Source organism: Microtus ochrogaster, chromosome 15 (assembly GCF_000317375.1).
Source record: "Microtus ochrogaster isolate Prairie Vole_2 chromosome 15, MicOch1.0, whole genome shotgun sequence".
NCBI classification, from domain to species: domain Eukaryota; kingdom Metazoa; phylum Chordata; class Mammalia; order Rodentia; family Cricetidae; genus Microtus; species Microtus ochrogaster.
In genome coordinates, this window is record NC_022017.1 from 45,725,556 (window position 1) to 45,750,620 (window position 25,065).

At 42.1% G+C, this 25,065-nt stretch overlaps 1 protein-coding gene across 1 annotated transcript in view; it reads right to left on the minus strand.

The window, feature by feature from the left end:
- The window catches only part of Col14a1 (collagen type XIV alpha 1 chain), a 180,041-nt gene that overhangs the window by 76,927 nt on the left and 78,049 nt on the right, over positions 1–25,065 (minus strand). The window contains exons 18-24 of the mRNA XM_013348949.2: positions 24,263–24,322; positions 22,773–22,924; positions 16,554–16,683; positions 14,590–14,712; positions 12,153–12,302; positions 10,465–10,581; positions 3,286–3,432 (exon numbers count right to left, since the gene is read on the minus strand). Of these exons, the coding sequence (XP_013204403.1) occupies positions 3,286–3,432; positions 10,465–10,581; positions 12,153–12,302; positions 14,590–14,712; positions 16,554–16,683; positions 22,773–22,924; positions 24,263–24,322 (879 nt within the window). The remainder of the gene's footprint in view (positions 1–3,285; positions 3,433–10,464; positions 10,582–12,152; positions 12,303–14,589; positions 14,713–16,553; positions 16,684–22,772; positions 22,925–24,262; positions 24,323–25,065) is intronic.

Here is a 25,065-nt window from a genome sequence, read left to right on the forward strand (position 1 = left end):
TGGCCATTCACAAAGGGGAAGTTCAACTTCAAGCGGCCAACAGCTGGAAGAGTTCGAGTTCTGACAGATGTTACAAAGAGAATTTCTTCATTAGAAGCGATGAGTTTTGTAGTCTTTTCTAATCTGGGGCTCATTAAAATTAAATTATCTAAGAGGCATGAGTCTACGCGAGAGTATGAGGTAACTGTACATTACTAATAAAGAAAAAAAAATCCATGAACTAATGTTTATGTGAAACAAAGCAAGTCATAGGACACCATGGCAGGAGCCCATTTGTGGGCAAAGTCCAAAGCATTCTGTAGAAGAAACGACAGTGGTAGAAACATGTCTTTCTAGAAGACAGAACAAAGGAAGACACTTTGCGTGTTGCTGCTGTTTTGTTGTGGATACATGAATCACTGTTGTTTCGAATTCTTTGGGAATTCTAAAATTAAAAAGGAGAGAGAGAAGAGAGAGGGAGGGTTTTTAATACTAAACTATGATTGCAAAACTTTCATTAGATCACCATTATAAGCCAGGCTTCGGAAGCCTGGCTTAGGACTCTAAATAACTTGAGAACCATGGGTCTTCTTTACTGCCAAGCTTTATCTCTCATATAGAAGGTTGAGTCATATCCTCAGTGTCATAAGTAAACTCAGAATCAAATCAAGAGGCAGTTTGTTTGGACAGAACTTCTGGCCCAAGCATCTCTTGGGTATGAAGAGCACACACCCGGGTGCCACGTGTGTATCCTCTTTACGTGGCACACAGATGGTCCCTGTCTTCAGCCATACGAGGGGCTGCCACAGAGCCGACAAACTGTCCTGATCTGCATTGCCTCAGAAAGTTGAACTCGAGCCAGGGGATGGAAGCTACAAGAAGACAGATGTTTTCCATATCAGGGAAATATTTACATCAAACTAAGAGATCCCAATTGGAATTAACCCTGGGTTAGTCGCTAACAGTGGTTGAAATTAAGGTTAGGGGTTGCTAAAGTAGACCACAGGTCACAAACTCAACCATTTTTAACAGTCAGACAATCACTAAATTTGAACAAAGAACTCAGCCTATGAGCCTGGGAACACAGCAATCAACAGCTTTGAGCAGATTGGCACCAGGAAAGTGCATGGACTATATCTGAAAGATGTCCAAAGTTTTCAAAATGTATTTTTAAAAAAAAAATTAAAGTAAAGGTCCAGAGAAAGCACGTGATAGTGAGATCCACCTCCTCTTTGGCTCTAAATTGTGACTCCCAAGAAGACAATCGTGAAGATAGAAGTTTGTGTCCAATAAAACACTAGTTGAAAGCTCAAAGGTATTAAATCTCTCCTGCCGATATTGGTGATAAGAAAATAGATATTTAATTTTACTGAAGAGTAAAAAGAGCCTCAGATGTGTTAACCACCCAAGACAATGATAGTAGAAAGTGATCTCCCAGAGATCCAAAAATACATCCAAGTCATGTATACCAAAGACCTGTTAATGTCAAAAAAATAGATGATGCATATCCATAAAGCAGAATTCTTTTCTCTTTTTTTGATTGTTTTTATTTTTCTTTGCTCTCCTCCCTTCCATTCCCCTCCCCTTCTACCCTCTTCCATGGTTTTACTCTTTTTTTTCTTCTGTGTAGTACTCCATTGTGTAAATATACCACATTTTTCTTTTCCATTCTTCAGTCAAGGGGCATTTGAGTTGTTTCCAGGTTCTGGTTATTTCAAAGAATGCTGCTATAAACATAGGTTGAGCACATGTCCTTGTGTTATGATAAATATCTTGTGTATATACCAAAAAGTGGTATTGCTGGGTCTTGAGGTAGGTTGCTTTCCAATTTTTTGAAAAATCACCATACTGATATCCAAAGTGACTACCAGTTTGCACTCCCACCAGCAATGCAGAAGTGTTCCTTTTTCCCCAAAGCCTCTCCAGCATAACTTGTCATCAGTGTACAAAACAGAATGCTAATCAACAATAAGAAAATCAAACACTGGATACACTTGAAGTCCTTGGTAAATTTCAAAGACATGCAGCAGATACAGAAGATTGTTGTATATTTTCATTCATATGAACTGTCCAGGAAAGGGAAATACAAAATAAAGGGCATTACATGGGGTTACATATGGGTGGAAAGGAAAGAGGTTATGGATAATATGTTTTTGAGTTGATGGAAATGCATTAAGATGGGAAAGTAGTGATGTCTAAATGATTCTTCAAATGTACTCAAAATAACTGAGTTGCTACATGAAATGGCTCTTAGAGTTTATGATATATAAATTATATATCAGAACATATATACATATGTTAAATATATTTATTGTGAAATACATTTTATATATTAAAACTTTAGATGATTTTCCTTATTATATTTTTAACCAATTTTGTAACAAAGCATCTCATTGGGTAGTAATGGCCAGCCTCTAACTCACAGAGATCCCCCTGCCTCTGCCTCCTTAGTGCTGCAATTAAAGGCATGAATTATTTTCTATCTGCTTATCAGGTGTGTTTTAACGGAATATGTTAATTGTGATTTCTTTCTCCATGGTTCTGGAAGCTAGAAGATCTATCCAAGTTTTTAGTTCTCCGTAAATGCCATGCAGAACCAGAAGGAAATCCCACCACCCACCACCTATTCAGAAGTTCATCCTCAGGAATTTGAATTTAAATTAGAGATATTGAGCTAGGCACATAAACACCACTGCCCTCAACCTGCTACTATTAAATCTACTTTATCCATTTTAATGGCTGTGGCCTTCAGGTCAGGAACTTCGGATTAAAAGCCAACCCAAGAAGCTGAAACCGTCCATTCCTTGGAACATGTAAAATGTACTTCGTTTTAACTTTATACTTTGCTCTTCCATTCCATGCATCAGAGCTGGGCTTCAACTTGAAAAACAGCACAAGGACCTCCAGTTAAGGAGGCCATAACTCGAGGGTCAGCTGGTTGGAACGTGTTGGCTCTGAGCCTGCCCTCATTGCTGTGGTAAAATAGCATTGTCCTCAAGCTCAGTTTCACACACCACATTCCATGAATGCTTCTTATGCATTTGGGTCATAATGTAAATCATTGTTTCGAGTCTTTTGCCGTCAGATGGCCTTGTGGTCTCTTGTGCAACATATAGAGAATGGAAAAGTATAGGGACACTGCAAAGAATTTGGGGTGGATTAAAGAAAAAAAAGTGCATTCTCCATACTCCTGGGCAGCAATAGCTACCGCTTTCTTAAATAGAGGGAAGAGGCAGAGCCATATCAATGTGCTATTTGCTCATAGTGAGGGGCAAATAGCACATAATCAGAAGACATTTGACTTACGTGTTCTTTGCATGATGCTCACACTTGGTCCCTCGATCTCCTGGAGCTTCGTGTAAACACTGATTTTATAGTCTGAATCTGGCTGAAGTCCATAGAAGCAATGCCTGTTTACACCTCCCCCCAAGGTAGATTCTTGCGCTTGTGTATCTACAATCAAAGAGAAACAGAACACACATATATGACAGGAAAAAGACACAGTCATTATTTTAATTATTGGCTTCCAAAATGCATAATAGGAATAGTCTCCGTCAAGTAACCCCAGCATTTACATCCATTTGCAGTATTGTATCTCCAGATAAAGGTTTTATAAATCTACTTAATTTTTTCCTGTTAAACATTACATTTAATATGGACAAAAATAAGGCTTTTCATTTTAAAAATCGCCAAGTTCAAGCCTTTATTAGAAGAAGAATTATATGCATGCATCTTAACTCATCTGTGGCACTAAATTCTCTTTTATTCAACTTTATTCACCATAACATAGTCACATGGCCACAAAATGACACAGAAGGACACATCTTTAACCCCTTGCAACTTAGTATCATCTAAGACACTGTAATTGGAATCTGTTCTCAAAGAAACAGGCACAGAGGCTTAGGGAACTATCAGAACAATGCAGGACAATGTAGGAGTTCCAGAGAGCCCGCTCTCTTCTCTGTCACCCTTGGTTTTTTGTTTATGTTTGTTTTTATTAGTATTTTAATGGTGGGTTTCATCACAGCATGTCCACGCATGTTTCATTAAATTTATTTTAAGTCATTCCCCTTCTCTATTGTCCTTCCCTGTCCTCCTCCTTGTGGTCCCCTTTGTCTCCTCAAATAGACCCCACTTTGCTTCCACGGCACATGCGTTCCATTCCCGCCCTTTTTTCCCCCTCGTTCCCACGGAAGCCCTCTTCCTCCTCCCTTAGTACCCCTCACCCAGACCCCCAGCTCATTATGTAGCTGAAAGCAACCTTGAATTTCTGACCCTCTACCTCCACCTTCTGAATGCTGGGGTGACAGATGTGGGCAACCATGCCATTTTATGATGGGGTGCTAAGGATTGAACCCTGGGCCTTGTGCAGACCAGGGGAGCATTCTATCCACAGACAACATTCCTCCAGTCTTGATGTTTAGCTGACGCCTGTGTCGTGTCTGTCATCTCATGTCAATCATGTCATGTCATGTCACAGCTATCCTGTCTTATCTACCATGAAGGAGATTCAGCAAGCTTAGAAGGCCATTTCTAAACTCCCTAACGGCACAATGAAACCCCTTCCTAGTCTTTCAACGTGGGCATGATGTTTAAGTGGTTTAAGGCCACAGAGACAGGAGTACTGTCTCCCAGTCACTGGTTCTCAGGCCCTTTTGGTCCAAGGATCTGTGTGGCCTGCACCAACTGCACATCATCACGTCTTCTGTCTTCACTGCGTTGAAGACACAAAGAAGGGTGGAAGAGTAACTATTGGTCCCCTTCTCTTTCCCCGCGAATTCAGAATAAAAATCGCTACACTTCTCTGGAAGAATTAGTGCTGGCCCTAGGGTCTGGAACGAGAGGAGGTGGATTCACCATCTGCATCATATATTGACAGCCTGTTTTATTCCAGGTTCCTTGAGTGCACTTCAGCGATAAGCCCCACCACAAATAACAGCTGCCAAAACATTTAATGAATGTTTACCATGTGCTAAGAACTATCATAAAGATTTTATGTCTATTAATCCACTCTAATCTTACACCATTTGTCGTTATCCCCAATCTGAAGACAAGAAACTGGAGGCCAGAAACATTAACAAGTTACTACAGTCCCTAGCTCAGTCACTGAACTGAAACTTGAATTCCAACTCTAAATTCAGATCATAGAACTGTCCATCACTACATCATAAAACAATGCAAACTAAAGACTCAGGACTTCAAAATGAGCAGTCTGAACGTGGTGTACGCTCATTAGCTAGAGACCAGGTGAGGGGTCCTCGTAAGTACGCGCTGGCTTTTGTTGGTTTTAAATCACTGGAAAGTTTCAGAATTAGGAATATCATTTATTTTTTGCCATAAAGGATATCAGGCTGGAATGAAGAATTAGCATTACTACAAAAAGAACAACTATTACAATTTCCCTCTAGGGGCCAGCAAGATGATTCAGTGGGTAAAGGTGTTTACCACCAAGTCCAAGGACTTGAGTTAGAGCCTTGGAGCCTTCATGGCAGAAGAACGAACCCAGTTGCCACAAACGGTCCTCCACACTTGCTGTGGCGTGCACACACTCCCCCCTCCCCCATTACCAAATACCCAAATAAAATGTAACTTTAAAAACTTGCCTTGGGATTAATTCTAGATTCGTTTCCATAAATCATGTCCTTTGTTTTTCCTGAAGTTTTTTTTTTTTAATTTGTGAGTATGTCTATGGGAGGGCATATCTCATTTTTGTGTAGGTACTGGAAGAGGCCTGAAGAAGGTATTGGATTCCCTAAGAGTTGGAGTTATAAGAAGCCATTCGCTACCCAACAAGTGTCCTAGAAACTAGCTCGGGCCCTCTGCAAGAGCAGCAAGCGCTCTTAATGGCTGAGCCATCCCTCCAACTCAAATTGCATATGCTTCATCAAAGTCTTACAGCTGCTCATTGTTAGGAATTCAGAAACTGCTGTCAAAGGCTTCATGGATTCAATTGACGCATTACACATTTTGTTTAATGGTTAATAGAAACCATCTACTTCTCCAAATATATCACTTCAGAAGTCTAGTTTAAAAAACAACATATACAAAATAGAAAAATAGATGAATTAATTATTAAGTGAAAACATCAGAGAATTTTCGTCTCTTGAAAAACATGACATCTAGACATTAGCTTTGACTTTATATTTCAATCTGTATCAATATTCATGTATCATATAAACATTTTGAATTTTAGCTATGGAAAAATCTTGGCCTTTAAATTAAAGTTATTTGAAATTCATTTTTGAATTCTGTAAATATCAAAGAATTTCAGAAGTGAACTTTACAAAGTAATATTTGTTAATATATCTGCACTGGGCTGAGATATAGCCTAGGGCTTCTCCAGCTTGACTGAGGCCGGGGGGTTGACCAGCATTACAAAAAAGAAAGTCAAGTATATTTGCTCACAATTAAATACGCCCTACCTTAGTTATTTCTCACACATCATATGTGCTGCTGAAGTGAAAAGCATCGTTACTGGGCCAGCAAGATGGCACCGCTGGATAAGATGCCTTGCCCAGCGCACCTGCTGACCTGACTTTGATCCCTAGAACTCACTGAAAACTCCACAAAGCTGTCCTCTGACTTCCACACAGCCTGCCCCTGTGACAATAACACTAAATTTAAAAGCTGCGACCATTTTATGAGATTATACTTTACTGTGAAAGAAACAAACTTTGGAAACCCAGTGCTTGGCTTTGCTAGTCAAGTTCACTCTGGGGTTCCAAGGCTCAGAAACCCTCACTAACTGTTTCTCTCTGTTAAGCACCCTTTGCGACCGCCTGGAGGTCTCAGTAAGTTGCCCATACAGAAGCATTTCCTGATCCTACACATGGAGTAGAAAGGTCTATGACCACAAGAGCTCTCCGTGGACTCTCCAGGGAATGGTCTCTAGAAATGCTCTGTCTCCGCCATTTCCCATTTATCATGGATATCTGTGTACTTTAAAGACCCTTGAAAACAGAATATTAATGGGCTTTACTGAAAAAAATAATAAATCCATAAATGTTGGAAAATTGGAGTGGGCACATTAAAATGAACGGCAAATAGTATTAGTTTGACTCCCAACACTAACAAAGAGGGGCTCCGTGAGTCGGGATGTTCGCATGTTGCTTTTGGCATGTGCCATTCAAGTCTAATGGCTTTGCCTTAAAGAAAAACAAGATCAAGAGTGATGGCATGGTGACTAATTCTTTCAATCCCTCTGCCCACAGGGGAAAGTTAATTTAGTTTGATTTTCTGGAACAGGATAAAATGTTCCGTCTTTGTGTATTTATTTCTAAGAAGCAAGATAATCTAAATTCTCTGGATTGTTATCATGTTGGTAATGACGTCACCACCTTGACTCCCCCATCCAACCCCCCAAAATGCCTTGAGAGGCTGCCGATGGCCATATGTAGAGAGACTATGAGGGACCAGGACAAGGATCATGTGAGAATATTATGACATAAAATATAAAATATAAAAGGCATACTTTCTTTTCCTGGGTTTCTCAAATACCTGACCTCCAATACCGTGCCTCTGTGTCGGACAGTTTGATTTTGCAGTGGGTTCTGTGTACATTTCTTTTGAACGTAGGTCTTTGGTGAGGTAGATAGCTACTCCGATACACTGCAGAGGATACATATCCTCTCTCCCAGATAAAGACACTACCACAAAGTTGGCATCTGAGCGCCTAAAAGGAGAGAAGGGGGGAGGTGCACCCTCTGAACTCTTTCCTAGGTGGTCTACAGGAATGTTCTACATATTAGGGAGAACACACAGCATTGGGCCTTCATGGCAGGAACACAGAGAAATGCTGCATCCCACCTTGGCTGCCACGTCAGCCTGAAAACAGATGGGGAAGAAGGGCAACTGGGATGTCATGTGGGCGCTCACAGGTGACTGAGTTGCCAATTCAAAGTCTCTCACTTGGATCTACGCCAGAATTAGCCAAAGCCCATGCCTGAATTTGGCAAATGGATAACTGACAAGTTTCATTTCATTCTCTTCCCCAGAGGGGCCTTGTCCTGCTGGTGATCTCCCCCCTCCTAGCCATAAAAATGTCAAAACGTTCACGCGAGCACATGTCTTGTGCCGGCCAGCCTTGAATGGCATCCTTCTTTCTTTTGATCCCTCCCCTCCCCTCTTCGTAATTATAATCTGGACAGCATTAAATACCACCCTGATATTCCTGGCCATTGCCACCAGACATAGTTAGTGAAAGTGACCAGGTCCAACCAGTCTGTTTATTTCATCCCTGTGCACTCAATGACAGATTTAGGGGCATGTGATCAAACCAGACCAGGATGACTCAGGTTTCTGGACTTCTGTTGGAAATATTGGGAAAGAAAATTCTCTTTTCACCACGCCTGTGAAGCTAGGAGCTGGAAGGATGTCACTCTGGATGCGACTGGAGCCCACTCACAGAGCAGGGCAGAGAATTCAAAAGCAGAGTAGAGAAGGCTCCATCTCAAGGACTCTTTTCAAACACCGGATCCAGATGTGCCCTGAAGCCAGACTCTCCCAGCCCCTCTACTGATTAGTCAATAAACTGACCCTTTGTTTATCTCCCTTTCTTTAGGTGTCTGTAAGTATAATAAACAAGTTTGAATGGTGCGACCTGGAGGGTTTGCTTATACTTGGAAATGGGTGGGTAATTGTCACTGTTAATGATTTCAAATAAGGGCATTCTGGAGAAATCGAAGCTTAGAGTTAGCTGACAGGAAGCTGAGGCTCCAGTAGAAACATCTCTACTGACGTCACACCAGAATAAAGGTGTACATGATAAGGCCCCTGGGAATATATGAGGGAAAAAGAATATATACTCATTCAAGGCTAGAAATAGGACTGAGGCATTCAGCAGCCAGTGGACCCGCCCACCATAGAACTTTCTCCAACACAGGAGCAACCAGGCCCCATTTCTCCCTGTTAGCTCCTCTGGCTGGGTCAGAGGGAGAGAAGGTCCTGCAGAGGCAATATATTTAGCCAATAAAATACATCGCATGGTCAAAACCCGGGACTCATCTGCCCACTGGAATGACAGGCATCCTACCACAAGTAAGGGTAGGCAGAGGGCCAGAGCAGCAATCACATATCCCAGTAAGATGAAGGTGCTCCACCCCAACCCTCCCCCCTCCAAAGAAGAAACCCAATCCTTTGAACTGAATTCCATCAGCTGAAATATCAGACCTGCATTCCCCTCAGTTACCCTCACCTTCACCTCACCAAACCTTCTTTTTGACAGATTAGAATCGGAAGCTGATAAATGCCATCAGATGAGAGGCAACGGAGCTACCTTGGCATCTAAATCCCTCAGCGACAAATGTTCACGGCAAAAAAAGTAAAAGAAACAGCACTTCTGTACATTCTATGACTATAGTGATTCAGTTTGAAAGGTTTCTGGCAGACTGAAAATAATTCTGAGGAAGTGTGTAAGACTTAGGCATTCGGACTCGTTTTGTGGCCACCAAAGGCCTTGGCTTCAGAGAGAAACACTCTGTGGTTTGGGTTTACCAGATCAAGAGTTATATCCACTAATCCTATCTTCTGATAAAGAATCTCAGTGCTTCTCTGCAAATATATTATCCTAAAATCTTGAGCAAAAAAATACCTCTAAATGGTATTAATTCCATTCATTAAGCTAATTTTTCTACATATCTTTATCAACCCAAGCGGTAAATTATTTTTTATAAAATATGACTATCTACAAGAACTTGGGTTTTCTTTGTAAGTTCTTAAGCCACACAAAAGGATACATTATTGAGGTTCAGTCTGGCAGGGTGGCTATTAAGCTTAGTATCTTTAAACCTAATAAATGCCAACAAATATTAACCTTGCTATATTAAGTGTGATTACAAAGGGATATGAAATAGAGCTCAAATTCTGCAGTTGTTTTTCCACTCGTGGTATATCTTTTATTTCCTTTGGCATAAACATCCATAATTCATATTTCATATAAGCACAAAATTTATAGTTTTTTAAACCTTTTCTTGTCATCACTGTTTATTCTATTTTAAATTAACTCCTATGGAAGTAGGCAATGTCAGGCTTCTATTACACTAAGGGAACCAAGGACATGGTGGCATAAGTCTATGGAGACACTACCTTGGCTGGACCTGACAAAAAAATGTTCTAGAATGTTCCTTCTACTGCTCATAATCTATAGGAGACCTGCTTTCAAATGGTCACACTAGTTTATTAAGCCATATTTCTGTTTTATGGATTGAGTCAAATGTGGTATTTCTTTATCTTGGAACTAATTTTGAAACTAATCATAACCAAGGCTATAACTTCTCACAACCCCCCACGAGGGAAAAGCAATGTTATGGTAATATTTGTTACAGACGAGAAAACCTCAAGAGTTAAGGTCAGCTGGTCTGCTGTCTAATTCTGCATCTCTGAGCCCTGAAACTGCAGCTCCCAGAACAGGACTCTGCTGTGATGTGGTTTGTCCTCCATGGTTTGCACAGAACCAAGCATGTAAGCACTTCACAGAACTGTACTTACCTTGAAGGGATTCTAGAACTATCCTATAGGCTGTGGCATGGCGGTGTATTTGCCACCGAGCACACAAGCTTGTTGTTTCAACCTGATGGGCTTGGAGATCCGTCACACCTAAGAACACTGTAACGAAACAGAAAGAAAGCTATGTCACACTGCAGACAGCACACAGATTATACCTGGCTCTGGAAGTAACTGATGGGAAAAATCTCAGCCAGGGCACTAGACTCAGAAGCGGGAAACTTATCAACCCACATAAAATGGAAGAACAGAAGAAAATTATTTTATCACTTAAATATATACAAAACAAGACCCATGAAGCAGACTGTCTGCTATTCCTAAATAAAAAGGACACATATATTCTTAGGGAAAAGGTAAAATGCAATGAGTGCTTTGCATACATTAGCTCCTTCATCTACGCCATGGCTGCTATCAGACAGTTACTGTCTTCATCTTAGAATTGAGAAGCTTTGGCTCTGAGAAGGTAACTACTTTGTCCAGGGAGATCACTAATACAAAGCACAGTAAAGTCTCCCATCAATTATTCTCTGACTGTAAGTCTAAGAGCAAGGTGCATGCTACTGCTAGCACACGGGCTTATTTTCCTGAGTGCTGGGTCACATCATCTTCATTTGTACGTTATCTTCTTTTGTTCTGCTTGCTTTTGTGACAGGGTCCCTGTATGATGTGGCTGTGGCTGTCCTGGAACTCCCAGAGACCTGCCTGCCTCTATCTCCTGAGTACTGGGATTAAGGTGTGTAATCCCTAAGTATAAAAAGTACCATCTGAGGTGGGCGGTCCTTGGACTTCCCACAGGTCAGGGAACCCTGATTGCTCTTCAAGCTGATGAGGGAGAGGGACTTGATCGGGGGAGGGGGAGGGAAATTGGAAGGCTGTGGCGGGGAGGAGGCAGAAATCCTTAATAAATAAATAAATTTAAAAAAAATTTAAAAATTAAAAAAAATATAAAAAAGTACCATCTTGTGTTTATCATAGGTATATGGGTTTTTAAAAAAGTATTTGTACCTAAAAAAATATAAGTTGATCTAAAGAACTGCATCCAACAGGTGATGTGGACGTATATAACAAATGCCAGAACAATACAACACATCTGTTGAAACCTGGAAAGCCCTACACAATTCCGTGTGTGTTTAGGGGTTCTGGTACCAATGAGAAATTCCAAACTGAAAGTCCACATAAGAATATAAGAAGTCCTTAGCGTGCTGTGACATGCACTTTCAGAAAATAGTGGTGGTGGTGTGTGTGAGAGAGACAGACAGAGACCGAGATCACATGTGACGATGGTGGGGTGGCAATACTTTGAGAAAAGGCAAATTTCTCCTTGGCCCAGCTTTAACTGACACTGGCCATGCCAAACTACAGGCTGCTTGGAAAAATTCACCTAATTTGAAAAGGGCCAACAAACAGACTTTTCCAGAGGAAAATCCCTATCTGCAACCATCAAGCCGATTGGAAAAAGCAGCTGCTGGCATCTGCCTGCCAACTAGGACTCTGGACGGCCCTGAGAAACTGCCACACCCTTCTTTCCACAAAATGCCATCCAGAGAGGGAAACGAGGAGGAAAGAAAAGCCAATGGTTGCACTGAAAATGGAGCTGAGAGACGAGACACAGGTGAAACCAAGCACAGAGCCACTGGCGGGGCTGAAGCGAGCAGACATTAAATCAGGCTTACGGGTTTTCACGAGGCCAGTCAGAGCGTCGCTGAAGCCTGCGGCCTGGGAAGCAAATATCTTCACGTTATAGTCCATCCCACTGAGGAGATTGGTGATAACAATGGTGTTAATGTCAGCGCCCACGAACGTCTCCAGGGTTTGACCAGGAACTGAAAGAGACAGAGTATACACTCCAGTCACGACACACACGCGTTCTCAGAGAGGACTACTCAGCCAACTCTTAACTGCTGCCCAGGATGGCCCAGCAAGCCAACAGTGAGGCTGAGGCTGGAGTCTAGTATCATCTGTCTCGAAAGTCACATCTTAGTCCTTTTCCGGCAGTGTTTTATCCTTTGTCGTCCCAAAGTTGGTGTACCTCACTGATCCACTCATCTCTTACCTTATTCTGCCTTCTACATTGCAAGAAGCCATCAGCACTTGCTCAGGTGAAGTAATTCCCGACTGCCTTCACTTAGTTAGCTGCTTTGTTCCCAGCGCATGTCAAGGACAGAAAGCCCTGTCCTGGACACCAGACCACACCTTGTCATAGGAAGATCTGTGCAGAGGTCGCCACTATCGCTCCATCTCCTCCTATCCCATCGCCAGATTTTGAGGCCTTTGTGGCCTTTGACTGGATTCAACTCTCTGGTGTCTCACGTATTAAGAACATTCTGTGCTGCATCCTATTCTAATTGTTCACCTGGCTGTCTTTCCTTTTATGTGACTACTCTTTAAAGAGCTTTGAGTTAGTGGTAATTTCTAAACGCGCTTCACTTTCCCCCAGATACCCACTTCTAGCAGCCTGTTTATGTGTTTCTGGGGGCATGTGTTGTGGCAGTCATAATTCCTATGCTATAAAGATCACATGTAGCTGCCTCTCCAGGAAAACCCCAAGACTACTGACATGCTGGACACAGCAGGACTATTATGCTGAGGCAGAAGAGTGCTGTGAACTAAAGATATTTGTACTCAGAAAGTATGACATGTATTTTTCAAAGGACCCAGGAAGCATACATAAGGATTTCTTACAAACTAGCATACACCTTAGACCTCTAACAAAGAGACAAAGGAAATAAAATCAGCGAGGGGTCTGGAAAGAGTCAGGGCAGAGCAGGCCACTGTCTATGGCCACTCTTATTTTCTTGGTTCATAAAGATATTTTTCCAAGAGAAATTGGAAATGGGACTACCACAATCACATGAGCTAGATAATTATCAGAAGAGGAAAAATGAAGATTGGAATAAGGGCAGTAGCAATGCCTAAATTGACAGATTGGGACCACTGACGTTTTTGAGAGAAAAAAAGCAATTTTCCATGGCCCTCAAAGAGCTTTTAACTGTTTTTTTTTTCCTGCCAATTAAGAATAACTGGATTTCAGATTTCTGCTGAACAGCCAGAGTTCTGAGGGTCAGGTCTAGAAAATTGAAAAGATATTTATAATACATATATTTTCCTGTTTAAACTCCCATGAGAATATGAAGGTTAGAGAGGCAGAATTGTAGTGGGTGCTGATACCCAAGTTCCCCTTCACTGTCTATAGACCAGAATCAAAGCATTCCCTGTTTGAATTGTTCATCTGCCTTTAAAATATAATGATGTAGGGGACATACATTGGAGGGGCAAAAAGTAGTTGGAAGAGGGAAATGGGGGCAGATTTGATCAAGATACATTGCATACATATATAATATTATCAGGGAATAAAGACACATAAGAGTATAGAGTGATCTGGAGGTAGAAAAGAAAGAGTCTCTCATGAAGTCATTTTTCATTTTAATGGGTTTTACCCCACAACATGCTTTTTTTCTTTTCTTTTCTTTTCTTTTTTTTTTATTTTTTTTCACAACATGCTTTTTTAATTGAAGACAAAGAAAAGTTTGTTGATGGAATTTACCCAGCTGATCCAAGAAGAAACAAAAGAAAAATTCCAAAGTACAGATTTTAACAGAGCTTACACGTCTGTTGAGCCAAGCCCAGCTTTCCCTAGACTCATTCTCTACCTAGGTTAAGATTAGGTTGGGGAAATGCACATTGAGTAGGCATTCTACTCTGTTCACTGGTCTGCTGCTAGATTTCTACCTGAGGTCATCAATCCATCCTTCTAATGATGTCTGCCCATCAGGTGGGGACATTATGCAAAAACATTCTCCTCAAAAAAGACAGGAAGCAATTTCCAGCTATTTAAAATATAAGATCAAACACCTGATAGAAACAGTGACCAAATGTTCTTAAATTATACTTGGTGTCAGTGATTTGCTGTCAAGCCTGGCCATTTGTGTTTGACACCTAGAACCCACTCGATGGATGGAGAGACCTGACTCCTCCAAGCTGTCCTCTGACCTCAACTTGCATGCTCTGGCAAAGGAAACCACAGACACACACACACAATTTTTTAATGTAATTAAATTTTTAAAAAATTTTTTCTTGAGCTGTCTACTCGTGGTTCTAAGAGGACCTTACCGCTCACAGGTTTGTAGACAATCCTATAGCCCTTCACAGGGGCAGATGGTGGGTCCCATGTTATGCGCAACCGGTTGTACCATTCTTCCGAGACCCGTAAGTTTTGAGGTCCAGAAGACGGCACTGTGCAGACAGAGGAGGGAAAGAAAGAGGTTCAATATAGCTCCCTTCTTGGTGACCTTCTCTTGTTGTTAGTGAAATCGAAGTTGTTTCCCTACAGAGCTAAACACGTTCGCAAGTGATAAAGCAATAAAGCTCACAGTTGGGGGTCTGTGGGTGTTTTTTAAAAATATATATGTGGAAAATTGCTTTGGGGATGGATGAGTTCTAGCTGAGATCCAGAGGTTCAATCAAAGTTCTCTTTTCAATTAACCTTAATCAAAAATAAAATCGAATAATGCTTATTAAAAACCTCTACCTTTGCACCAATATGGTCCACATACACCAAATGCACGTGTCAGTCCGTGTTCAGTATGCTAACCATACAGTGTGACTGGTAATTATCCCTGGTGGTTGAGAGGTGGGGAAATTTCTGCTTCCTTCTTTATGCTGAATAAAACCCACATGCAGGAGTAAGGCACAGAATTTAATCATTGACATGGCTCTGCCCTCGACACCATGTGACTCTTTGCCAATAATGATGGGTTCAAATGGTCACCAAGTTTTTAGATCCTTTTTCCGTTAAGAACCGGAAGCCATCAGTCTCTGTCTGAATTTGGGTGGATTCTCTGACGACTATGCTAGCCACAGACTATGTGGCAGTGACACTCCTTGGAAATCTTCCCCTTACAGTGCAGGGTCACCATGGAGAGCCTCTGACGTGAATGGGTAGAGACGGCTGACCCTGTAGCTGTCCTCACCAAGAGGGGACATGTAGCAGAATTGCCTTAGACCTTTCAGGTTGACTGAGCCACAATGTGAATACCAGTGGGTAATGATAATTTCTATCATTATATATGTATATATAATTTATATCATTATATATGTGTATAATTTATATCATTATATGGTGCAAAAGAATTTCCTAGCAAGCCCTGATTCCTTGACCCACAGTGTCAGAAAATATAATAAGCACAGCTACCGTTTAAAGCCACTAAATTCTGGGGTGGTCTTTATGTAAGAACAGACATTAATAATAGCAAAAAAGGCAGATAAGAGTTAGGTATGCTGGCTCCTCATTTAACTTTGGTCAATGCATCTTTAGAACACCTCCGTGGGACCATGTGGTACTGCTGGAAGTTGGCATACAAAAGTGAACTGTATAGATGGGCTCCCCAACACTGGAACCTCTGAAACTGTGGAAGGAACTAAACTTTCTCTCTTTTTAGTTGGTTGTCTCAGTAGTGGGTTACAACAACAAAAGTCTGACTAATTTGAAACAACACAGAGGTTGCTAAGGCGTGGGTATATGAGCACGCCAGTACTACCCAGGGTATCACAGCATAAGAAACCAAGGAGAGAAATAACTGCTTTCTATTTTCTACTGTAGTGGTGATGGTTACACTAACCCATGCATGTATTAAAACTCAGAACTGTAGTAAAAAAGAAGGCACATTTGCCATGTGCTTATTAAAAAAAATAAAATTATTCCAATAAAAGGAAAAGAGTGGGGGAAAGAACAGAAGGGCACCACAGAGAGACTTGGAGTGTCGTGGTCCCACGAAATGAGGAGAAAGTTCAAGGGCCTGAGGACTCTGCCTTGGTGAATCATCAGGACTTGTGATGAGCCGTGAGGCAAAGCTGAAAGATCACTTCTGTAGTACATGTCATGTCAGCTTTCATAGAAAATAAAGCTGCAGCCCACTGACACTAAACGGCTTGCCCGAATCGCACTGTTCAGGGGTGTGGCGTCAGGATTCTGACAGATTTTCTGACCCCTAATCTTTGGCGCTTCTATTGCCCTATACTTTACCCATCACAAGTGATAGGCAATATGGTGTCCAAGGAGCCAAACATTCACTTACAAGTTCTCCCAGGGGCGGAGACGCTGACGCCTTCTCCGGTTGTATAAATGGGAGTCACGGTGACTTTGTATTCGGTGTCTGGAGTTAGAGTCTTCAGAAGGATATTGTTCTGCATTCCAGGCACCAGAACCTGAGCAGGAAGTAAAGTACCATGACCTTGTAAGATCTCCTATTCCCACTGCCCTGCTAAGGAAGTGTGACTGTAGACATTTTGAAAGCATTAGGAGTGAGACAAGCTTTGAAAGTGATAAGAAAAGGAAAGGCATCCATGCAAACGCATTTCCCCCTGCCATGTCCCTCACAAAACATCAGCCTGTAAACATCTACTACAGGAGGATTAACTCTGCTCAATGTCTTCTCAACATTCGTGGGGAAGACGGAATGACCATCTGCATAGTCAGCAGGTGCTTATGGTTAAAACGTTCACTCTGCAACACAGACTGGTGCTTATCGGCTCTGAAATGACTTGAGCAGCCTCTGGTGAAACCAGCCTCCCCTATTTTCCTTCCTCAGTGATAACCTGACCCCAACATTTTATTCTTTCAATTAGAAGGGATGGATAGCAGCCAAGAGCAACAGAGCCAAACACTGGGAGCCAAGTTTTGTTGAGTTGAAACATATTTAACCCAACACTAAAAACTGCTGTAGCTTTCTTACATCTGAAAGGCGATGTCCTTCCTCCATCTGGATCCACTAACCTTCTGTCACTAAAGATGCCAGAAAAAGAAACCCAAAGACAAGGGGGACCCTGCACCCAGCTGGTCCACGTGGCACCCAGTATAATTTTGCTGTTTCTAGGAGACTGCTCTGGACCACGTCCTCACTACAAAATCCTGTGCTTGTGTTCCAGCAGTCAACTTCTGGCACTTCTATGGACTGTTGGGAACTTAGTAATCACTGGGAAAAAATGTGAGGATGTAGGAACTGACCCAAGGGGGCTTAAAAGAGTCACAAGACCAGGACAGCCAGAGAGGTTTTCCATTCCACGGCTGGGTGAGATGCCAACAAGCTGAGGCCATATTGCCTCCTTCTGAGTTGAAGGAAGGAACCCATCCATCTTGAAGTAAGTCCGAGAAAACCTTGTGGTGAGTCCAGAAGCACCTATTGCTAGGATACAGCTAAGTTTCGGCATGCCACAGTGTTGTGTATGAGAAAGGAAGTCGGCCTTTGGCGACCATGGTTCTGCTCATCTAGAGTAAGACACTGGAGTCTACAGGTTGCATCGTGTGGGATCTTGGGAAGCAGTTATAAAAATAGCAGCTCTGTTTTAATCCAGAATGACTTAGTCGACCCTGGCATGAAGGAGCTGAAAGACAGCCGTGGGTGCCCTGACATGTATTACCCCATCAGGGTGGCTTCCGGAGGGGTGCCTCTCTTCAACAGACTGCTGGAGCAGAGCCCAGACTTTTATTCCAAGCTGTCTAGCAAACCACCCACGTAGAGCCTCTTTAAATAAGGTCAGGTCTCACACTGAGAAGTGTATGGCATTGTTGCCGGTCAAATGCAGCCTGTAGAATACTATAAAGCAGCGCGATCCCTCTGGAGGATTCCCCACTGCTTGCCAGGAAGTAGCTGCTGTAGTTTATAAGTACATTATAATATTTGGTCATTAAGCACCAAATATTTTGTGCCAGGTGCTACTAGAAGAATCTGAACCCATTACGTTATTTCATCATGGCCGTAACTTTTTAAAATAGAGACATCACACTCATTGTGGAAACAGACCCGCATGGCCCAGCAAAGGGGCTATATTGAAACCTCAGAGATCTGATCTAGGCCTTGCTTAACGTTTGGGGCTTATGCCATACAAGTACAAAGAACAAACCCCTTTCACCCTGCTATTCATTCCCAAAAGTAAAACGGAAATTCCCTCTAGGGTATGCAAATTTCATTCTGTTCGAGCTCTGCTCTTGTTCAAGTAAAGGAGAGTAAGATTATGTATATTAACAGAAGCTCCTACTCAACAACAAAAGCTTCAGTCATAGCAGATGGCTCTTTTTATTTTTAAGACAAATCTATGAAAGATGTTCGTGATTAAATGGGACGCACCCACCACTAGGGAGTTAGCTTCATGTTCTTAATTTTTTCTGGCATGAAACTCTTTTGTCTGGTTCTACCAGAGATGTCTGGATCACATGCAACAAGCTGTGACCTGCAGAAGATACTAGAGTCCCTGCATTTTGTTGTGTTTCCTGTTACAAAATTCTATTTTAGATCACGGTCTTCATATGGTAATGAAGGATGCTGGAGAGTGGCGTTGATGGCATTGCTGTGACTCTATAATGGCTGTCAAGATCCAGAAAACCTTAATGTTAATATCTGGACTCAGCCTGTAGGACACTAAGACACACTTTAAGTAGCCCCCCTTTTTTAAGATTTATTTATTAAATATGTATACAGTGTTCTGCCTACATGTGACCTTGCAGGCCAGAAGAGGGCATCAGATCTTATTGCAGGTGGTTGTGAGCCACGATGTGGTTGCTGGGAATTGAACTCAGGACCTCTGGAAGAACAGTCAGCGCTCTTAACCACTGAGCCATCTCTCCAGCCCTAAGTAGCCCCTCTTTAGACACTGTCCACCAGTCAGAATTCAGTTTGTGGTTAACAATGACACACAGGCTGTAGGATGCTTGAATCCCAACCAGCCATTTCTAGGAGAGGCACCTCTACTCTGACAACAAAACTGACGTCACAGTCATTGTTGTTTCTTCGTGTTTTCAAGCCCTGTCAGAGTCCATCCTTATGAAATATGGACAGCTGCTTGTATATGTTAGAGTTCAATCTATTCTCTTGGAAGTATTTGGTAGACTTGACTATGACTAAGTGGACAAAAGTAATTCACCTACCTTAACTGGTAAATTTAGCTCCTCTGGTTTTCATTTGGTTTACAACACTATATGTGTTTACAGTTCTCCATCCTGAGGATTGTCTCATCCTTTGCCCGTGCAAGTACAATCAACTTAAACAGTCAAAGAAAACTTGGAAAGATGGTAAGAGAAAATATGTCTGTTACCAGGGCACATTTTCTTCTTCTTTGATTTCATAGTATATCTTAGTCATCCATCTTTCCTGAGCAAGCACCGTGTGTGTGTGTGTGTGTGTGTGTGTGTGTGTGTGTGTGTGTGTTGTATGGTTTTATGCAAGATCATACATGTGTAGATAGATATATGCATGGATGCACATTGTATGTATGTGTGTATGTTGAGGCCAGAGTACCTGAGTATCATCCCTCAGGAAATCCCCTGTTTTGTTTTTGAGTCAGGGTCTCTCATTAGCCTGTTACTTATGGAGTAGATTAGGGTAGCCAGTCGCAAGCCCAGATATCCACCTATCTCTGCCTCCCCAAGGCTGGAATGACAGGAGCATCACCACACCCGGGGTTGATCTTTTAAACGTGGCTTTGGGAAATGCAACTCATTCCTCATCCTTACAAGGCAAGTGCTTTTATGCCTAAACTGTCTCTTCAGTCCAGACATCATTATTGTGAGATATCATTTGGTCCACATGAATTCATGGCCTTTGGACTTTGTCCTTGGCCTGCATCTCCCTCTCCTACTTTACTTTCATATCCTAAACTCAGATGCATCTGACTTCTTACTTCACTAATGTAGTGATATTCCATTTGCATTTTAACAAATAAAGCCTGCCTGAAGATCAGAGAGTAAAAGAGCCCCACTGGCCAGCCTTACAGACCAGGCAGTGGTGACACATACCTTTAATTCCAGTAGCCACACAAATTTGCCATAAAAAAAGGGCAGCGCATGCCTTTAATCTCAGGATGCATGCCTTTAATCCCAGCCCTAGAGAGGAATATAAAATGGGAGGAGACAGCTCTCAGACACAGTCTTCTTCTGAGATCCCTGAAGGCAGGATCGCCATTTCAGACCGAGGTTGAGGTTAAGAGCCAGTGGCTAGCTGTTTTGCTTTTCTGACCTTCAGATTGAACCCCAATTTCTGTCTTGGGCTTTATTAATTGTGTTACACACTAATGATGCAGGATGGGGTGGGGTCTCGGTGGGGAAAGCACACACCACCCAAGCGTGAGGGTATGACTTCAGAACCCTACAAACATCTGGGCGTGGCAGCACATGTCTGTAATCCCAGCTCTAGGGGAATGGGGACTGGCAGATCCTGGAGGTTTGCATGTCATCCGGTCCAGTAAAATGTCAAGCAGCAGATTCAATGAGAGACCCTGTCCCAAAAACAGGGTGAATGACAACCAGAGTTAGCCCCTGGCCTCCACAGGAAAAGTGCCTGGGCCTCTCTCTCTGTCTCTCCCTTCCCCACCCCCATAATTATCTAATTAGCTGGATAATTAAAAGAACACATCATCACATTTGTGTAGCAGTAGCCTTTGGTAAAATACATCTATAAATTCTCAATGCTCTGGTCAGTCTATTAATTCCTAAAGTGCCTGTAGTTACATACGCTCGTCTAATTAATTAGAATTTACTAAAGGAGCTTGGAATTTGCGGACTCCTGCCGGAACTCCTCTTCCATGGTAGAAAACAAACACTCCGCTGCACAGTAAACTTATCAATATCTTTTCACTTTCTTTACAGCTTTGTTTAACTGGGACAGACTAGGACTCTTTATCTTTTTCCCTTCACTTGGGTGTCCAAGTGTTTCAAATATAAATAGTGCTAAATAAAAGAAAATCTCGAAGGGACCACAGTCTAGAAGCCACCCAACGTCAATGTTGTTGTTATTATTATTATTGTTGTTGTTGTTGTTATTATTATTATTATTTCAGTTTGCAGAGTTTGCAAGGGCACATGTGAGATTAAATTTCTACCTTTTCTAAATCAGCAGGAATTAGCACCAAGAAGCCAAATGTGCTTCTTGAAAACTAAAAGGAAAGCATCTCATGCTGAGAGGTCTCTGTGGGTCTTTATTTTTAGGAATGAAATTATAGTAGTGGGATAATAACAGGGAAAATAAAATGCCCAAATATTATATTTAATTGGCACACGTAAGCTTTTCACTTTGCCAATCATGAATCCTGTGGAATGCAATTGTTGTCAGAGTGAAATTACAGTGCTGTCTGAATTAAGTGTCCAGTAACTTTCCAGAAGCACTCTGAGACCCACGGCATGAACCTGCTGCGATCGGAGAAAGCCCTCAGACCAAGGGCATGAGCTTGCAGGCTATCCACCATGCACAAGGCCCTGCAGGCCCTCACTCTGCCCTGTAATGATTCTTCCATCACCTGGAAATAAATAACGTTGGGCTCAGACAATTTATTTTTCCATCAAAGTCTTCATAAGTTAAAAAGGCGGGGACAGGACAATTCTTGAGCAACGATGAGTTTTGGAGACTCCTCCCTGGAGCATTGAAAATGACACAGCAAAAGAAAAAAGCGCTAGTAATGATACAGTGATAAACAGACCATGTGCCGTGAGTAAGAAGTCAAACACTTTCTGCTAAAAACCGGAGCCCTCTCCTGTGTCTGGACACATGTATGAGAAATAATCTCTAAGGGGACAATGTGATATAAACTAAGAAAACCTGGGGGGCCATGATTGAGAGTATACCAGGTTTGCCACCCAGCAACTTAAAGGGAATGCTTCGCATATCCCTAGAGGAGATGCCCATGGTTGAGAATAAATAGAAAATAGTTAAAAAAATATGCTCAAAATGAGCTGATGTCAGCGACAAATTGGTAAGCTGTTAAAATACCCTTCGGTGCTTTGCTTAAAGGCTTTGCAGTAGACTCCCAAGAACAGCAACAGAAAGTTTAATGTCCCTGCTTTGAACATTTTACATAGGCATCTATATATATGTATACAAACACAAGTGTGCAATGGTCCTTGGTCTGATCTTGATTTAGTTTGCTTTTGAAATAGAGAGGGTCTAGCTGTCTTGCCGGCTGGTCTTCAACTCCTGGGTTCGGGAGATCCTCTTGCATCAGCCTCCCTAGGAACTACAGACCCATGCCTCTATGTCTGACCTAATGGCTATTTTATAACCCAATTTAGGTTATAAATGGACAAGGCAGTAAGTGCAATACCAGAAGAAAGCAGCAGAGGCTTGATTAGCTTGAAGCAGACTGTGTGGGGCGGGTTTTAGAATTAGACAAGACAAGATGAAACCAAGAGAGAAGTTTGGATTGAGCAAGAGCATCAGTTTCTGCAGACATGGAGTCAGCAAGCAATGAGCAGGAAAGCAGCTCCACCAACAATGGCTGTGGGACTCCCGGTCAGCTGTGGTTATACAGACCGTTCCTACCACTTCTTCCATGGGGTCCCCTTGGGCTGTCAGGTAGGTCACCCGAAACTGCTCCACGTTGCTGTCAGAAATGTCCCATGAGACCTGCAGGCTAGTAGCAGTTTCGTCATCTACAACCAGGTTTCTGATTCCCGTCTGGAGAACTGGAATAAATACAACCAGGGATTAAAGACCTTGTAGCCCATCATAACCCAAAATGAGACACGGATACCATCTGTGGGGTAGCACCCAGCATCATTCAGGGCAGCCTTATGAGGGATACCCATGTGAACCAAGAGCTCCATGTTCATCTCTGACAGAGAACCGAAGGAGAGCCACTGGACTAAACTCAAGACGGGGCACGGTCCTGAGGGCCTCATACTAGGTACTTCTTGGAGAAGTGGCTTTGGGGCTTTTCCACAGGAAAGGAGAGGCTGTGGATTCATTATGGGTTAAGAAAAAATCAAGTTTGATCAAGAAAGACCCCTGAAAAATCTCCATTAGGAGTAGATGGCCCAAATGACCCAACATTTCAGAGGACCTCTATTGGAGTTTCCTCTGAGTTCTACGTCCAGAACAGCCTCAAGACTGAGATGATCAAGATTCACAGAATACTCGAGTCAGGACTTGACCATAATCCTAAATTTTCTTTAGGTCCCCATAAGATTATCAGCACCCCCAATCAGCAGGAAGTAGCCTAGAAAATTACACCTATATTCCCCCAAATTTGGTTATGGATGTTTGTCTTTGTTTAGAGTGTTGGTTACAAGTTGTTATGGATAGTGGCCAGGAAAAAAGCTAAACAAAAGAGATTACATTTAGAGTTCTTGTTTTGAAAAAAAAGGTGGGAAGTGCTGTGAGACACTGGTCTTCTACCCTGTAAAGATTTGTTACTTATAGTAGTTTAATAAAATGCTGATTGGCCAGTAGCCAGGCATGAAGGATAGGTAGGGTGACCAGAACAGAAGAATTCTGGGAAGAGGAAAGGCTCAGTCTGCAGTCACCACCCAGACACAGAGGAAATAAGATGAGAATATTTCACTGATAAAAGGTACCAATTCACGTGGCTAACACAGACAAGAATTAATGTAAGATGAAAGAGTTAGTAAATAAGAAGCCTGAGCTAATAGGTCAACCAGTTTATAATTCATGTAGACCTCTGTGAGTTTCTTTTGAATAATTAATTCTTCAAAAGAGAACAACAGAAACACAGGAGGCAAAGACCCCTGAGGGGAATCCTTTGTTAGAAGCCTCAGAAAAGTGAATGAGAACCAAGGATGAAGGTAGAAAAGGCAGGGTGATTTCATGATGGTGAGCAGGAGACTGAACGGTGCTCAGTGGAAGAGAAGATAGAAAGCTCAAAGCTTGGTGAGCTGTTTGCAAGAAAACAAAGCATGAACATCTCTCTTCTAATTAATAACAAAACCTAAATACAACTAGGAAATACAACTTCTGTTTAAATCACGGTTATTGAGGATAAACCCACCCCTATGTGTCCTTACCTGAAGTCACAGGGCTGGTAGGTTCTACAGTTGTGGGTGCTTCTGTCCAAAAGTCATCGACTGAAAGAAAATCCATTACTTAAAAATTATGTAAAGACCATGTTTTATATGTTTGTATAAACTGCTGTAGAACTTTTGAAGGAAGTTGCACCGATGTTATCCAATTTCTTCCCACGACAAACCTGTGACTTGCAAGGAAGAAAAGGTGACCCGTACAGCAATCATACCTGCTGTTTCAACAGACAAGGACAAGGAACTGGAACATCATTAGTGTCTCATGAGAGACTTCAGATAAGTGCTTGAATTGCATCTACAAAATGATGAAACCTTGCAATTATTTTAAAATAGGGGCATACCCATAATAATTAAAGACAATTAAGTTGCAGACCAAGTTGTAAAACAGGGCTACCCAAGAAAAAGACCACCCAAGAGGGCAACTTGCTCAGGCTGGCTGTGTACCTACCTTCTGGGCCCTGAACCTACCATGAGTAAATGCTGGAATGGAGGGGCTGTGTGCTGTGCTGTATTCACTTGCCCATCAACACATCCATCTAAGAGGTCATCAAATACTAGCTCTGGGAATCACCTCCTCTGAGGTACAGCTTGTTATGGACAGTCTTTCCTCAGCAACTAAAGATAGAGGGGTACTGGGCCTAGCCTCTTTGTCTCACTTTGATACAATTCAGAAGACTGGTCTAGCTCTGTTGGACTAACAGGGCTCAATCCCCCTGTGCAGAACCATGCTCTCTTCAGTTTATAACATCAGGGTCTCCCAAATGCACTTGCCAATACATCTTCTGAAT